The sequence below is a fragment of the Strix uralensis genome, chromosome 15 (assembly GCF_047716275.1).
Source record: "Strix uralensis isolate ZFMK-TIS-50842 chromosome 15, bStrUra1, whole genome shotgun sequence".
Lineage (NCBI taxonomy): Eukaryota > Metazoa > Chordata > Aves > Strigiformes > Strigidae > Strix > Strix uralensis.
Window position 1 is genome coordinate 21,753,215 of NC_133986.1, and position 18,632 is coordinate 21,771,846.

General features: G+C 36.9%; 1 protein-coding gene across 6 annotated transcripts in view; it reads right to left on the reverse strand.

The window, feature by feature from the left end:
• Positions 1-18,632, reverse strand: part of LOC141950492 (carnitine O-palmitoyltransferase 1, liver isoform-like) — an 81,401-nt gene that overhangs the window by 50,685 nt on the left and 12,084 nt on the right. For 5 of the 6 annotated variants that reach the window (XM_074885373.1, XM_074885369.1, XM_074885368.1 and 2 more), the window contains exons 3-15: positions 17,957-18,035; positions 17,663-17,817; positions 16,480-16,619; positions 15,913-16,084; positions 12,585-12,686; positions 11,739-11,876; positions 10,830-10,907; positions 10,052-10,159; positions 8,973-9,060; positions 4,683-4,878; positions 3,388-3,576; positions 2,292-2,397; positions 382-498 (exon numbers count right to left, since the gene is read on the reverse strand). In XM_074885373.1, coding sequence (XP_074741474.1) covers positions 382-498; positions 2,292-2,397; positions 3,388-3,576; positions 4,683-4,878; positions 8,973-9,060; positions 10,052-10,159; positions 10,830-10,907; positions 11,739-11,876; positions 12,585-12,686; positions 15,913-16,084; positions 16,480-16,619; positions 17,663-17,803 — 1,575 coding nt within the window. In that variant the 5' untranslated portion in view covers positions 17,804-17,817; positions 17,957-18,035. The remainder of the gene's footprint in view (positions 1-381; positions 499-2,291; positions 2,398-3,387; positions 3,577-4,682; positions 4,879-8,972; positions 9,061-10,051; positions 10,160-10,829; positions 10,908-11,738; positions 11,877-12,584; positions 12,687-15,912; positions 16,085-16,479; positions 16,620-17,662; positions 17,818-17,956; positions 18,036-18,632) is intronic. The other variant, XM_074885372.1, reaches the window with a different exon arrangement.

Genomic DNA, 18,632 nt, shown 5'->3' on the forward strand with positions numbered 1-18,632 from the left:
GGTTGGACTGGATGATCTTCAAGGTCTTTTCCAACCTAGACGAGTCTGTGATTAACAGTAATGAAACCTCAGCAACTTAAACTTCATTTTAATACAATTACTATTTAAAATAGGTGGCCACTTATTTTTGGTATGTTGCCAACCAAGAAAGTTTCTAGTAAAAAGTTGGCATTTCCTGGCTAGAATTTTTAAAGAGTGATATTAAAACCCCGTGATATCTTTTTAAGTCAACTGAGTAATATCCACACATGAAAAAGACATCTAACAGGAGTCAAAGGAATTTAAAGCTGATTTATAGGGTTATCAGTAATTACTTAAGTTATCTGACTGCTCAGGAAAAGAAAGGCTTCTTTCTCAAACCACTAGCTGTTCTGTACTTACTTCTTCTGGAATTTCCCACTGGAGTTTGGTAGGAATAGGAATATTTTGATTGGTATCTCCTTTGCAATGCCCATCTTCTGAATAGCCCAGTTCAAGATACTCAGTTGCCATTACATTCTGCAAAGAATGATACTTCTTCAGAATTGCAACATGTTACATATTGCTGTGGAATTAGGATTTAACTGTGAAATCAATATAATCCATTTTCAGTACATAGTGAAATACAATATACAATACATTTCCAAATACTGAAAGTAGCTGCAAGTAAAGCCCTGTTTTACCTCCTCTTTTAACACATTTTTACTTGTGTTCTGAGTGGGAAGAATACCAGATATGCACACCTATCCAATTACACTGGTACATTTTATTAGATGCTACTGAATTAATCAAAATGTTTCAGTTAAAAACCCACCTCAAACTTACTAGCAGTAATAAACAGTCTTAGAGGCTTAGATTTCACAACCTTTGTTCAGTTTAGATTCTAGAGAACTTCTGCAAGTTTTTTATCTGTCAAAACTTGTTCATCAAGAAGCAGTTTATTTCAGAGTAAGGGCATATCCCTGCAAGAATTTAATCCTTTTTGGTTTGCATCCCACTCAAAATTGAGGTTTATTTTATATGTGCACCAGAGCTCTTGGGTGGGGAAGCAGAATAACTATATGATGAACAATACAACTAGAACAGACAAAAAAAGCTCTGTCTTACAAGATTTCAAACATCTTCAACATAAAAAAAAATTAATAGATTTTTATCTGCTCAATATGGAAAGAAAAAGCTTGACAAATCCATTGCATGTTCTACATATATATTTATAATCCACTCTATTTTAATTTTCTTAACTAGTGGTCAGAACATGCCAACTATGAAATAAAGCTTAATCCATTTTATTCTAAAAGTAGACAGTCTATAAAAAGCTAACAACATATAACTTCTTAGGAGATGAAATCTTACTTAGCTTATTTTATTCATTTTAGCAGAAAATTAACCAATTAATAGTAAGTACAGAGATACGAACTAAAGCATGTAACATCCTTCATTAAAAGAAAACACAGTAACTCTTTTTCATTGAGCTAGTCTAAACTGCACTGTCGAGTCAATCTCAAATGAGTTTGGCCTTCTTTCTTCCCTGATTTAGAGAATACAATGAGGATTTTTTGTTCTTACACACATGGAAACGCTCATATAATAAAATTAGGAAATTACTTGGGGCACCAGTCAGACCTGAGACCCATCTGCACAAATCCATAATGAAATCAGAATTAGCTAATGATCATGAAAAAGTTCTGAGTGGTTGGGTTATGTAACTGTTTATGGGTGCAAGCTTCAAAAAGAAAAAGAAAAAAATCAAATAGGATTTCAAGTAATAAACGAAGCTCGCGATGAGCAGACCTGACAAAAAAGTACATTTATTCCATTCATTACAAATAAATACAAGACATAATTTAAACAGCATAGCAACCTGCAGCTCATCAAACAATGGCTTAGAGAAAAGTTAAACTCTGTACCATTTCTTTAAATTTTGAAAGTAAGCATTGGATTTTTATAGCACAAGAAAGCTTAAGTGCTTCAGGAGCACATATATACACAAAATACAATGCCACATCAAAAAGACAACAATCTCTTGATTTAGACTCTTATAAGCAAGTTAGATGAAGAGCTGTACCACTTTTCTATGAAGACATCTATGCTCATTTAAATGCAATAAAGACCTTAAGAGACAGCAACTTTTTATTTTAAGCAAGTTTTGTTTTGTTTTGTTTTTTTAAATTCTACAGTTGCTGTAGACACAGGCCCATAATCACTCATCAGCAACACGAATGCAAGTGATTGAAAGTAACTGCTGATCTTCAGGACTATTGCATGGACCACATCACGTTATCTTCTGCATTAACTTTGTATTAAACACCTACCTCCCACAAGTGTCCAACAATAGGAGCATCTGCCCAAGAGTGCTCTGCATTCAGACCCATTTTGCCATTTTTGAATACTATAAGAGTGAATGTTTTATCAAACCACCTACAAAAGAAATTAAAGTTTGCTTATGGTTTTCTACCTTTCAATAGCATTTTTATACTGTAATTTAATCTCAGAAATTCACATTCAAATGCACTAGTTCTTGGCTTTTTTAAAAAAATAATAGTTTATTTAAATAAATAGACATAAATTTGAGCCTCATGAAGTTCAGCAGAGCCAAGTGCAAGGTCCTGCACAGGGGTCGGGGCAACCCCCAGTACCAATACAGGCTGGGGGATGAAGGGATCGAGAGCAGCCCTGTGGAGAAGGACTTGGGGGTACTGGTGGACAAAAAATTGGGCATGAGCTGGCAACATGCAGCCACAGCCCACAAAGCCAACCGCATCCTGGGCTGCATACGCAGCAGTGTGGCCAGCAGGCTGAGGGGGGGCCGTTCTCACCCTCTACGCTGCTCTGGTGAGCGCCCCCTGCAGTGCTGGGTCCAGCTCTGGGATCCCCAGCACAAGACAGACAATGGATCTGTTCCAGCAGGCCCAGGGGAGGGCCATGAAAATGCTCAGAGGGCTGAACAGCTCTCCCACGAAGAAAGGCTGAGGGTGGTGGAGAAAATGGGACACCTTCTTGCAGCCTTTCAATATATAAAGAGGACTTCTAAGAAAAACTGAGAAAGACTTTTTACCACAACCCACAGTGACAGGACAAGCGGCAACGGTTATGAACTGAAAGAGGGTAGATTTAGATTCCTCATAAGGGAGAAATTTCTTTGATGATGATGATGGTGAGACACTGGGACAAGTTTCCCAAAGATGCTGTTGATGCCCCACCATTGAAAGTGTTCAAGGTCAGGCTGGGCAGGGCTTTGATGTCCCTGCTTGCGGACTAGATGATCTCTGAAGGTCCCTTCCAGATCAAACAATTCTGTGATTCTATGAAATTTATCAGCTTATAAGTCACTAATTCCTATGTATTAGCCATGCAAATTAGTGAAATTCTAAAAAAGAGAAGGTGTTTTTCACAGAGTCAATACTGTACCTGTCATAACATCGGCCATGTATTAAGGATTTTGCATATGCATCCAGTGACCCCACTGGATCTTCTTTCCTGTACCCTTGCTCGGTGTCATCCAATGTCACAAAAAAAGCTGCTTTCTCAACAGCATCTAAGGACTGTTTGTTCTTTCCACGGCTAAAATAAGCCTGTCGAGCTTTAGCCCATGGTACTCTGCAAAAAGAATTTGGTTTACAGCCAGGTTACACAAATTTGTCAATGTTTTATCACCCTTAAGATCACTATGAGACATTCCTCCTTTTATCAAATTTGAAGCAACTACTTTCATTACATTTAAACTATATTAGCAGTGAAAAGTTCTGAAAATACATGTACAATATAATCTTAAGAACCAATTCATCATCACACACGTACAAAGCTTAATTCTCAGAAATTCAACATTTCTGTGGCATGCAATACATATAGCATAGATCATCTATGTTTATAACTGAAGGAAATATCTATTATATGGAAGAAAATAGTAATAATAATGAAAACAACCAACAGATATTAATATCCATTCTTGTAACACCTAAACCTAAGAGTCTGGACAATTGTCAATGAAAAGTTCTGTGGTAAATGCCTGAAACAGATTTGAAGTTGTAGAAGTCCTGAACAATGTAATTTCTGTACGGCTGAGCCACATTTATTTATAAATACATGTGGTTTTCCCAAAGAAAAAATATTGCAGTTTGTTTTAAAGCAGAAAGCGAGAAAAAGGAAGAACTCATAGTAAGAAAGTATATTACAATCCACAGCTCTTTCTCTCCCTTATCCAGAAACAACTAGATAGATTGAACTAAATTTGTCACAATTGAATTCAATAATTTTTCACCTAGAACCAACCGAGTACCTACTGCTTTAGTTTGTAGGCACATGAATATGGAGTAAGTTACTAAATTCGCATTCTCAATCTTAATTTTTAAGGTATTCTTTCAAATGCCAGTGAACCCCAGAGTAGATATAACACTCAAGTAGTTCAATATGTGTAATGCTGTAAAGCTTCCAATTACGGCTCTTTTGATAACCACAATTAAACCAAACTTCTCCAGCTAAGTATAGGTGATTTGTGTACAGGGTTGCCACTGCAAAATTACTTGTAACTCTACGTAGTTACAAACTGAAAGGCTGTTACATGTTAGCAATAGACAAAATCAGGGATCAAGGTACAATCAACTGACTGCAAAACATTTTAAAATCCCAAAGCCCATATTTAATTAGTATGTTATGCAACTATGTCTAAATATTAAAATTAATTTTAAAAATAATAACTGCCATACCTATCTCCTGCAGTAAGAGCTGCCAGTTTCTCTTCACCAGCCTGAGGCTCTGAGTCATCATCAAGAATTCTTTGCATCTGCTGTTCAATTTCTCGGGGTTTCAACAATCTACCATCATGGTACAGCCACACTTTGAAGTAACGGCCCTTATGATACACAATAATGTGTTTGCTGTCTTTCACGTGCTGCAGAGTATCTGGAATTGCAATCACTTATGTGAAAACAAAGCTGAAGTCTCAAAACACTAATGCACTAAATAACATCAGATGCCTGCTGCATGCACTACCAGTTAGCCATTGCTCATTTTAACAGAGTAACAAATGGTGCAGAATAAACCACTCCCCCCTGTTATTTCAGCACAAAGATTCCTGCATGAAACAGTCAAATGCACAGATTTGATAATAATTTGCATATATAGCACCACCACTGTCCACACTGGAGGCCAATACTAAGCAAATAAACCTGAATTTCTGTATCTGAAAAGTGATCACTAGTAGTGTAGTCTGATTAAGCAGTCAGCAAAAGAATACACTAGATGAGTCTCAGCAAAGGTACTTTTAAATTATCTACATTCACATGCTAGAAAACTCACAGTACAATCTGTGGGGAGTCTTACGAGACCCCAGATTTAGTACTGTGATTTTAGTTCACTTTTACCCTGGCAGATGCAGAGTGAATACTTCATTGATGGCTAAAAAGTGTAGTGTTATGGAAGTCAGTGAAGCAGAAACCTAGACCACAAATTTTTCCTCACTTTATTATTTAAATGGCTTAATTGGGATAAGCCTGAAATTAGTCATGAAAGCATTGTATCAAACCACAGAGGAAGGCTTCTACAGCAGCCAGGAAAAGCCCTCAATTGATGAAAAGTTAATTGAATTCCTTCACTAGCCCAAAGAACCGTTCTATTCCTATGAATCTGAGAAGACCCGTTACTGAGATTATGAAGAAAGCTGATGCCAAAAATGAGGGCTGAGCCTAGAAGCCATGATTCCAAGAGATGTGAGAAACACTGTACAAGGGAAGAGTTCTATACTTTGGGTGCTCTCAGCTATCCATAAAGTTTTGGTAGGTATGCTCCATCGACTGATTAGAAGCAGTTTTATGCTAATCATGCCTTTGGCTATCCACCTTGCCCTTCTGCCAGAGATAGGATGCCTGTAATAAGAGTGCTAGGATTGGCAGAAGCATCACTCCAACTGTCAAGTATTTTAATACAACGGTTGTGAATGGAGGAGAAACCCCACAGAGGGGGAAAAGCAGCAGCAAAGCAGATCAGCTAGTGAGGTAACCTTCTACAATCCCAACCTGAGTCAGGAATCCCCAAGTATTTGTATCACGTACATGAAGTGTCCATACAACAAAAACAAATTCTTGAGTGTAAACAGCAAAAGGTCATTAGTCAGCTCAATCAACAACTGACTTCACAACAGTTGTTGCTCGCAATCACCTTTCAGACACTGTACTTATGGGCCTAAATACAGATTTATGCACCTGGAATACAGATTTGTTGTAATACAAAAAAAAAAAATCCTTTCCTTTTTCTTGCCAGTCCAGGAAGTCATTTACATACATCTAAAGATGCACGTAACATGCTGCATGGGTTTCCTATTAAAAAAATGGGAACGGAAAGACACAAAAGCCCTTCCCTGCTTAAAAGAAGTGGTTCACTCCATTGTGTGTTTTCTTTAAAACACATGATTAAACTATTGCTCGAAGTGGCAGGATACAACGTTCATTAAGATTTTACCATCATTTAACATGAAGACATGCCACAGAATTTTTTTTTAAAAAAAATATGCTGCTCCTTTAAGAACTAACATACATAAAACACTTAAGATAACTGAAATCGGGGGCAAGAAATCAAGCTACTTGTGAGAATCTGGGAAAAATGTCTTTATAACTCACTTATCCACATACAGAATGACACAAGTTGTTTTTCCTTTAGAAAAATAGAAACAATGGAAAACTGAAAAAGCAAAATAGGAAATGTGAAGTGCTTAGGAGGAAAATAAGGTAATTTTATGATGCTGACTGTACTTTAACTTGAAAGACTTTAGGCAGGAGAAACTGAGGACAACCATTAAGATACACAGGATGTATTTCAATCAGATGTTACAGTTAGAATGGGCCACTTCTATGCATTTGTGCAAAACCTTCCAGACTAAGAGAACACCAGATCCAAAGCTAAACACAAGTAGTTCATACCTTTTATTTTACTGAGTACAGGGAAGGGACAAGGATAGCACTTTCAGCACTTGAAGTATTCTAAATAACAATAGCTCATACACTACAGTTGTCTAATAGATGTTTTAAAACTTGCTAGTCTACCAAAGCTACTAGTTCATGATCAGGGAGTAATCACATCAGGGGGATGTTATTCTCCAGTTTGCAGATAAAGGAAGATGAGGCATAGCTGGGAAATAATTCCTCAATAATCTACCAAAGGCCAGCAGCAGAACTAAGAGTAAAATCCTTATCTGACACATACACCCACTGCTTTATGCACCAGCCAGTGCTGCTTCACACCCTCATCCAACTTCATACAGCACAGCCAATGCCAGGCCCCCAGCAGGGAAGAGTGGGCACATCCCTGTGTCTGCTCAGAAAGTCTTTCTGTTCTTTTGTAGTTGAGTGGGATTAACACGCTCAAAGACAGCTTGAAATATAAAAGTGAGTTCACAGATCTCAAAGAAAGTTAAAAAAATATATCTTATCTTCAAGTGACAGCCCATACATACATTCCCAATGGATTAACCAATTGCATTCCAAATTCCTAGTGGCTGTCCTCTGCACTGATCATGAGTGTCAGGATAGCTCTGCCAAATACTGTATTTCATTCTGATGCTGCCACAGTGATGCAGGGTTGGATAAACATGTCAACTCACTTCTAAGAGGCTCTTCAGCATATAATCAGGTCAGAGAAACCTAGGTATAGCTTAAGCTTTTGTAGAAAGCACAACAGAAATCTCCACTCAAATCTGCTGTGAAATGATTAGTTTGCTTCTCAAAGAATGAGAAAATGAATAGCAATGTTTTCTTCCACCTGTTGACTACAAATGTTAGTATTTCTAGATGCAATCTACCTCCATTTACAGTGACAAAACTCTGGAAAAAACACAATATTAAGATCATGAAAACCATCTTGAGCCTGGAAAATTTAGGATAAGTTGATGGAGATCTTTGAGGCTACCTTAGAGAGAAACCCATGATGAAACTTTAGGATACATTACCTTTAGAATAATAGCTCCATATGGAGAAGAATCAGCCACAAGATCTTGGATGATGTACTGACCATCAAAAAAAAGGTATTTTTTATGTTGAGGTACAACAACAAACAGTTTATCAAAGGTTTGCCATTGAGTGAAATGCTTTTATGTCTATAGGCAGTGTTGATGAATGTGTGCAATGACAGCATATGTACACCTGCAGTGAGAAAGTGTGTATGAACTGTCACTTACAGATACAGTCTCCCACAACAAGCAGAAGTGGCAGGAACAGACGCAGGTGAAAATGACCCTGCTGTAAGTCAACAGGTACGCCCCTCTATTCAACATTAAAATGTGAAACCTAATTACTCAGAGCTTAGGATAATCAGATCATTGCTGGGAGTTAGGGCAGGGCAAGAACTAACAAAACCCAGAGTATATATTTTCTTAATGTGTTACAGAGAAAGTTTCAGACGCAGTCCTTATTAGAGGTGATTTCACTTAGCTGATGTCTTACAGTGCATCAAAAGGTCAAGGTAACAGTGGCACTGAAAGCCTTGACAGGACTAAGACTGCACCTGCCTCTAAACTGGGTAAACAACTAGTGTTAAATTTGTGTTCATATTGAGAACACCCCACTGGGATATTGTTGTGAATCATAAGCCAAAAGGAAAAAGGGAAAGTCAAGCAAGCAAAAGATTTTAAAATGGTTGAGGTATAAGAGAACACAACTTCTACAAAGATAAAAACATGGCTATCAAAGGAGCCTGAAAGAATAGAAGGGGGGAAAGTAAAGGTTATTTATAAATTAAAAACACAGGGCAGACAACAGTTTCTTGAAGTTAGTTTTTAATTTAAGTAAAGGAAGATAAAAAACACTGAAGAAGTTTCAGAATCACCCTAAGAGGAAAAACATCCATGCACTCTATAGCAATTCATTACTTCCTGAGTATTGAAACACAGTATTGGTATGTCCTTGTGTCTGTCAGATCCTTATCTTAAAAACCAGGATTTTAGCAGAAAATACCCCCAAAACTGAATTCCATTAAGATGTTTATTCTGCTTGGCTGGCCCTGCTTACCTGATTCCTCTCCTGGGATACGGGAGGTATTAAACATCCGTTCCCACTGGGCTGAGCAGAGTGGAACAGTAGATCCCATCAGAAGAATCTGTGCCACAAATGTACATTAAAATGTAATTTTGCATATACAATTAGCAAGTTAAAAAGAAAAGAAAAAACAGGCTGTAGAACACCAAGGGACATCAACTCAGGATTTATTTTCCCCCACTCTGTTCATTGTCTTTCCTTGAACTACATGTGGAAGAGTCCACTGACATTCCAATAGCTGTATTTTTTCCCTCCTACCAAAAGCTCACCCTTCAGGAGGGATGACTGAAGCTAGCTAGCATCTGAAATCCAAAGTGCTCTCAATGGCCAGTCTGGATGCAAAACTTACACATGCAGCACGCACTACCTCTTAATTTCTTCTTTTAAAGCTATTTCTGTCTGTGTAGGAACAAAAGTTCACATTCCTCAGATTTGTAGTTACATATAACTAACCGCATCCCTGTCAGGACCTTCAAAAAACCAATTGTTTCCACAATATTTGTTCACATCACACAGTCACTGGACAGAACAAATTCAGAATGGAATTCACCTTGCCTATCTTTGCTACCTAGAAATTAGTGCAACACAGGATTTTATCATCACCTATACTTGGGCAGCCACTGGCCCACTCTTGGCCTCAAGGTCCAGCCCTTTGTCCCAGCCGCCCCTTGTGCTCACACTACATGATACCACAGACTCTTCAGACTTCAGTGGCTCAGAAGTACCATTACATGCTTAGCACATACCAACAACATCTGTTATAGGGAATACTTAACATATGCAAGTACAAAACTATTTGTCTTTTGGGCAAATACATATGTTACTTTCAAATACAGCAATGAGGTGGCATGACAGAATCCTGCATTGTTGGTAGTCTCTGCCCACGTGTGACTCAAGCGATAACCAAGATGTTTGGGACCACAAATTTAGTTACATCTTACATGTAGTTCTGACAATAAGACATTCTTCTCTTCTCCCATTCTGAAAACCGATCAACTTCTTACAGACTGTGATGGAAAAAGATCAAAAGTCATTTAAACTGATATACATACTGGCTTGATTTCTTGTCTGTCCAGTTTTTTCCGATAGCGCAGGATGGCATGGATAACATTACCAGCTCTAGCTGCCTGCAGGGTTGTGGGAGATAAATAAAGGAAGTCCTGTAAAGTACATAAGAATAATAAGTTAATGATTACCAGACTACTTTAAAAAGAAAAAAATCCAAACAAAACTGATAGTACTTCTCATCCATGTTCTTAGAGTTTATTTTGGTCTATACAGAAAAGGCTTTAAATCATAGGAAGCACACTAGTGCAGTGAGTTGATGACTCAAAACTTAAATTTCTTCAACAGTCACAACCTCAAACAGCATCAGGCTGAAAACATACGTGATAGCTGTCAAACATCCCAGTAGAAATGACAATGCTACTTAAAACTTAAAATCCAAGACTACCATATCTCCTCTTTTTGCTTTTGATTTTAGGGTCTTCTACAATTTTATTTCCCATCTGCAAATATGAGCACACACCTTGCTGAATTGTGTTACCCATAAAGTTTTACACGGAGCTTTTGAAAGATTGCTTGTTGCAGTAAGCACAAAACTGTGTTTACTACATGAATTTGCCCAAGTGGCAGATGTGATAAGTTTATTACTAAGATATCACTGTACTTGAAGACATTGGCTGCAGGTTATACTAGAAGAAAGAAAAACAAAGGTCATGTACTCAGTGGGAATGGATTTCTAAACAGAAATATATCATGAAATAAGATACCTGGCAGAAATTTTACAGCGTTGCTTTCATACCTAAGGTGTTTATAGTATTTACATACCATTGCAAAATAGTTACTATTAACCATAATTGGTCCACGTCCTCTAAGGTAGATATATTCTTCCCACCAATCACTAACCTGTAGCAGGAAGGAAAACAAAAGCAGTAAAATCCCAGTTTCCAGTTTGTATCTTCTATATTAATGACTCCACAACATTCCATACAGAAGCAGGAAGGAAACTGCTAGCTTGCCCCCACCCCGCCCCTACATAAGATAAACAAAAAAACCCTAGTTTGTGTTAAACTTTAGACAAAACAGCAAAAGAGGGGCAAGAGAATTAAATTCAGCTGTAGCTCTCTGATAAGCTTCTGAAGAAGTCATCATCTCCATATAACATTTAAAGTGTATCACATCTCCTGAATGTTTTGCAGCCTTTGCCAGGACAGCCTAGACTACTGGGCACAGCTGATAATATATCAGGAAGGAATTACATTACAGTTCTCACTATAATGTTGGGGCTTGGGTTTTCTTTTTGGTAAAAAAACCCCCACCAAAACAATAACTTATTGTTACAATTCTTTATTTCTCTTCCATATGCTCTATATAAAAAAAGTTGTCTTAAATCACTCTTCTAAACTACCTGGGTAGCCAGGCCCATTGTTATTAAGCAAATAAACAGACCTCAAAAGCAAATGTAACAGCAAAAGCTAAATCACCTGCCCCAGAATATCAAACACAAAATGAGGATTCACTCTTTCAAGTTCCATTCACCACACTGTTTGTTTACCGAATCACACAAATTATTTCTGTGCAAATCAGGTGTCTCCAAAGCACTTTGCCTTTTTTGGCTTAACTTTCATTCTTTCTTAAATATAAAAGAAGGCAATTGAAACTGCTTAATATTTTTGCAATGGGGAACAAATTAAGTTATGTCATTTGAACGACTGAGCCTCCTATTTATCTACTCACATAGTTTGTGGCCCACCAGGATTTTAGCTTCAAATACCACTGAAGCCTTGGTCCCAAATTAAATGCAAAATCTTTGGCAAGACCCTCCATTCTTCTGAACTCGTCATCATCCATAAGTGGCCGAACTGATTCCAGATACTAGAATACAGGAAAAGAATCAGTATAGTAACTAATACATAGGTTCTCACCATTCCTACACAAGGTATTTGAACAGTAGACAGAGTTTATCCAGACTCAATTCATAAGGTTGCAAATACTATGTTGTTAAAATAAGAGTATACACTCTTGTAAGTACCTGCCTGCAAACTACAAAAATGAGATCTTTTTCCAGACATGTCAGCAGATCCACAAGTGGAAGAGGTTACTTTTCTAAAGATATATTTTCCACTCAAAAGGGGAAGACATACTACTACTTCAGTATCAGGCAGAGATTTTTTTTTTCATCTCTAAAAAAAATAATCTAACCTTCAGTTTCTGTGACATACTGTCCTACTTACACACTTTGCTATAAGGTTTTGTGTCATAAAACACACATTTATACGTTCAAGCTGTGGAAGATAACAAAACCAGTATGTTTCAAAACCCCTGGAAATCACTCTTTGTTGCATAGTCTTACATCAACAGATATCACATCATCCAATATGAATTACGCCAGCTTCAAACTGTCACCAGTTTCAGTGGTTTGTCATAGCCTTTATTTTAATTTCTGTGCAGAAGTTTTAAACCATTACACCATATTAATACCACCATGTAACACTTTTATAATGCATGGCAAAAAAACCCCACAAGGGCATCTAAATATGGATTCATTGCTACTGAAGAAAATGAGTTAATAAATATACACACCCTATTGACTGTGTCTTTAACAGCTGGAACTGGCAATCGTGGTAAAGATGTCTGGAAACTGTATAACATGGGTTTGCGTCCTGAGAAGAGTTTTACAAGTGCCTGAACAAAAACAAAATACAGACCTCAAATTATTAGGTTCAACAAAAGAAAAATGACAGAGTAATAAAGTCTAATGTAACTCATAGTTCTTTTCACTGGTAAATTATACTGTACTAAATTTAGCAAACTATCATTTTTATCACTGTTTCACAAATAATAAAAGGCACTGACAAACTAACTTCCTAAAAGTTAAACAACATGTCAGTGGAAGAGAAAAATGGTCATAGTCATTCCTGACTTCCCAGACAATCTTCTGGTCATTAGGCAATATTGTTTATGAATGGCACACCTTGATCTCAACAGAAAATAGTTACTTATCACTTCTTTTCTTCATACATTTTCCTCTATAAAGATTAAAAAAAAAGCAAAGTCTACCAGTTGATCTTTTACTATATAGTAGATACTACAAGAATATCTGTATTGAGCTTCAAAACAGGAATCATTATTAAGCCCATCGCTCAGCTAAGGACCCTAGTTAACTATCACCATCTTTAAAAATAATAGTTATGCTTGGAATCATGGTTTAATATTTTCTAAAGTTACAGCTCAACATCAGTAGTAGTATTGATATTACAGGGAGTTTCTTCAAGCACGAGTCTATCTCAGGTAGTCTACTGCATGATTTGAACATACCAAATTGTGCAAGCGTGCCAGTGTTATGCTCGGTGCTTGTGTTACAAAAAAAAAAAAAAAAAAAACAACAAAGCACTACAAAACAAAAAAGCCAGAGATGACAGCTCCCATCTTAGCTTCAGATATTACAGCATCCCAGTTTTCCATGGGAGACTGGAGACAGAAGCAGCATTTTTGCCTAGGACTACTTCTCAGCTGTGACATGCACTAGGCTTAAGTCTAGACCATGCAACTTCTACGCTACATATGAAAGGATTTTGACACTATCACCCTATTTCAGCATGAAAGTAAGGTCAAATACTACACCCACAGTCCAGTGGAGCCTTTATTGTCGAAGTCCAATCTTGGTCCAATACACTATACTGTATATTGTATATAGACAAAAGAAAACAGAGGATGCAATTTCACTACTAAATTCCTAGAACTTCTCCCTTTTACCTCCCCCTGACAAACTGACAAAACTACTTTTTAAAATGTAGAGTTCCACCCCTCCCTCAATTTCCTTGATCAGCACAGCTAAAGGAGGTTATTTTAGGCAGTGCAAAGCTATTAATAATTGCAGAGTATTACCAGCAGAGACCTCCCTGCAAACACATCTCTTTCATAGAGTTGTCAGATACACGTGGATGCAACCACAGTAATCAGCCCAATGAAGTCTAATTGTGCTTCACGACAAGATAACTTGGAAGTCAGGTGAGAAAAAAAGCTCAGCTTTTCTTAAGAAAATCTAATTCCATGATCAGAGACAATTTTATTCCAGAACTCTTAAACCAGGAAAGGCTGAAATTACCTTCAGACAGAGAGTACCTGCTCAACTGACAAAACCAGCAAACACATTTCACAGTATTTATCTCTTGAGTAAACTTGTAGTAGAGAATTTGTAATAGTTTGAGACTATTAGTGATCTGACAGACACGCATCCTTAATTACATATGCAGACACAGCAAATAATCTCATTCTAGCATGCGTTGCACCTGCTCACAGATCATTATTATTTTTTAACTGATTTTTTAAAACTGCAACTAAGAGTTCTATTTTTTCCCTAACCCTGGTACAGAAAATTTGACTTCAGAAGATGAAGTATGTTCATTAAAAGTGCCACCAGACTTCCAACTAGCCTGAAAATCAGTTTGTACTGTGACTGAAATCAGAGCCCAGGTTTTTGATCTGCATGACTATTTGACAGTATATTCATTATTGCATTTTTCATGCATGAAAAACAGCCAAGAAAAAAAAGACTAACCCAAGAGGAAAACCCCTCCAGAGAATTACACAGTATTAAAAGAGAATAAAAATCTAGAAAGCTAAGGTAGTTGGTACTGTTCTACTAGGGAAACCAGCCTTTTGTTGGGACTAGCTAAAGAAAGAATAAGGTATTAAATAAGAGCTTCATATTAAGTACAGGTGAGACACTGTTGGGCATACACCTTGGTAGTGTTCTGCATTTCAAAACATACATAACACACAAAATACATAAGCAACATATGTAATAGACAAAAATTTATAAATACAATATACAACAAAGCATGGTAAGTAGCATTACAGTTCATACTGTTTAAGGTTGATATGGCAGTATTAACAGCTTTAAAATATCTATCTGGTAGGGCATGCTGAAAACCCAGACAGCTACAGCTTCAAGCAACTGACACAAAGCCTTACCATTCAGAGCCTGTACTGTACAAATTCGAGTCATGAGGCTCCTGATACTGCTTCCAGGAGAAACTATCGATTAGAAATTTCAGTTGTAACAGATGAACATTATATTCTATTTTAGTATACCATTCTGAATACCTGTTCTCGAACATATTTCATAGGAAATCACATGTTGTTAGTCTAATGAACCAACAGTTAATTTTTGAGGCTGCATACACTAATTTTATTGTAGTAGGGCACTTAAGTTATTTCTACAACAATACTGGCAAAAGTGAGTTGAAACAACCGAGTCTAAGTAACAAAAAACTACTTCATCTCTTGGAGCACCGGTATGTGCATTTCCTCACTTTATACCTACCACATCCTTTAAGGATCCTCTTCCAAAGTACCCCAATAATCAAGAGGAGCCAGATCACTCTCATCTTATCCTTATGTGAAAACTGCACAAGCTACCTACCTTATGCTTTTTCTCCAACTCATTTTGGAGGCATACCACTAAATCCATTAAAAGGACACTCAATATTCTTTTCTTCAAGTATGAGGTTAATTTTAGAATGGATGACCGCAAATCCTAGCATTTCAACAAAGAATTAGGGCAGCACTTTCTGGGGAGGACAAGATTCTTTGGTGCTACAGCCCAAGTTCTTTAACCTGTACTTGCATAGAGGAAAAAGTAGGTAGTTGAGTCACACAGTTCCAAGGCGTTGGCAAATTTAAAAGTTGTTCTTGAAGTGTTTATTCTTCCTTCTACAAGGCCATCCTGAATAGTTTAATTATAGCATCAGGATGACACTAATTAGTAGAAATGTCTGCCTAACAGCCTCCTGTCCCATGACACACAAAACACAAGCAAGGAAAAAACCTACAAAATTTTCTTTTAGGACTCTGAATACAAATCACATAGAAATTAAGATGAAACAGAAAGACAATATATCCTTACCATCCAAACCTTGGTGCCTGCAGAAACTTTGCCGTGTTCAGTGAATATCCAACCATGATAGGAAAGCAGCATTTTTAGAGAGTAGCGCATTGTGACAATAAGGGCAACCCAAAGCCCTGTGCCAAAGAGTATTCCACTCACGATGTTCTGTGTTTGGTTTGACATATAGCCGCTATTTAAAACAAAAGCCAGCATGTGTCAGTTAACGTCAGTTTAAGTTCTAAAGAGAACCTAACATTGCAGACCTAAGTCTAATGGTACCACAGGCAGGCATTGCACAAGCCTCATGCCTGTTTAGCCCTTTTTCATAAACTCCTTTCCAAACACCCTCTCATGAAGCAAGATCAAAGGGCACAGAAGTTGCCAAATGTGCTTCCCAAATACTCAGAAAACAATGCAGTAATACTGGTATAACAACCTACCTATTTCATACCCTCATACATCTGTTTATTGGACTTACTCTGCCACAAACATACTGTTCAAAAACTTTAACAGGATTAGCTTTAAGGGTAGTTACAAATAAAACTGATTTCCTTGAGATGAACAGTAACTTTTCAGTCTACTTACGTTGTATCAAGTGTTCGGTTGATTTTAGCTATTATTCCTAAAGAAGGATCAATTTTGGCATACATTGTTGACATCACACCCACAACTACAATAAGCCAGCTAGATGGGCTAGCAGGATAAACGCCAGTGATAATGCCATTCTGGAAAGAAAAGCCTTCACATAATTTTTTCATACCAAAGTGGTTGACTTCATATTATCATGGAAAGAAACAAAAATCAACACATTTAGTTTTAAACAAGAAGTTAAGATTATCCAACATTTTCTTACATATGCTTAACTCAGGAGTAAGGAATGGATTTAGTTAAGTTTGACTGCTACAGTTTTGTAGACAACACTGGTCCTGCTGCAAGTCTCACTAAAAATACTGAAATTAGCAAACAACTTTCAAACAAATGACACTTCAATAATTCCCATTTACACTGAGTTAGGCCTCTCTAAATGAATACATGGCAAAAACATTCTACCGAACAAGCCACTGAAAACTGCAATCAAGGGTTTTTTTTATATCCTTTAAACAGTCCTCATAGCTTTCTAAGAAGATTTTATTAAGACTAGAATACTGTTAAAAATATGGTTTTGAAAGAGCTATTGAAGATAGCCTGTAGCTTGTTATCTAGTTTGCTACTAACAAAATAGATACTTACCATTTATGATCCCATGACCAAACCAACAAATTCACAACAATCTGTATCAAATGTCTCATCAGAAACGTTACTATTTAGCATAACTTGTACAAGATAGATGTTCAGGTAGTTTCTTGAAAACAGCAAGCATTCTCCTTAACTTTGATTTTGGCAAAGAATACATAAAATCAAGAATATAGTCTTGTACCTCTAAGTGATATGACACTAAAAATCAAAACTAATTCTATTTCTGACTTATGCTAAATGATTACATAATTAAATGATGTATTATGAAGAGAATGAAGTAAATTAAAACTATTAATTTCAACATCTGTTTCATCTTCCATAATAAATCAAAAAGATGTACCCTTTCAGTCTTTCACTGCATCATCCAGTGCTACCTTCCCTGTCTTAACCAAAACCCACACAAGCCTTTCATAGTAACAAACTTTATTTGCCATAAAGGCAAAAAAATTAAATTTTACCTAAATAAAACTTCAATAAATCTATAAAACATTAAAACCCCTCAAGTTTGGTGGACTTGACTAATTTAAAATACCTTGAATCTGATGAATTTTTTCTTCCATGAATGGACACCAGACAGGTAAATTTGTTTGAGCGCTTCATGGCTCATTCGCAGGTCAATCCCATCTGGAGTGACTGTAAATTGAAAAGCTACTGCTTGATGAGCTTCTGCCATTTTCAGAGCAAGTTCTGTCAAAAAGCAAAGTTTAAAAGTTATTTCTTTTTTGTTCAAAGGAACCAGGAGCTAGTCCATTTCTAGCAAGGTACCTTCTATACAGTAATTTTGGGAAATATTTCAAAGTATGCCAAATTTACACACAGTACTTGCCTCTTCCTTACAGGCTATGCTTGCACTTCAGTCTCAGCGTCCAGTATGTTAATTAAGGTACCTCTTCTAACCACAAGAGCTGAAAATGGAAGCAAAACACTCCCATATAACTTAGGCCTTTTGGCAGGACTGCAGCAAGCTTAATATCGTATATACATGCAATATATAAAAATTCAGAGCAGAAAATTAGAGCCATACTATTTAGGAAAAAAAAAAAAAGTATCACAGGTACATAGCATCCTACTCTGTAATGATGAAGGAGATTCAGAGATTTTTTTTTTTTTTTCATCATTTTGAAACAAAAGTTCTTCACCTCAGCTAGCAAAACAAAGCTGCTTCTGGCCATATCTTCCTCTGGAATTTTTTTCAGATCTTAATTTCCAGCTAATTAGTCACAGCAATAAGACACTATAGCTCTGGTGGCTCTGGGTTCTGACTGGCAAATAACTGCAAAATCAAAACTGTGCAGAGTTGAAGAAACCAAATCACAATTGTCAGAAAAATGACCTTCACATAAACAAATCTGAAACTAAGAGGAAATTTAATTGAACTGCAGCTCAGTTTAACTACCCAAACAAATATCAACAACAGCGCAAACAGACAAAAGACCATCATAATGGGCAGGTATAACAGGCTCAAATAAAACCACTGGAAGTTAAAACAGAAATATAACTGT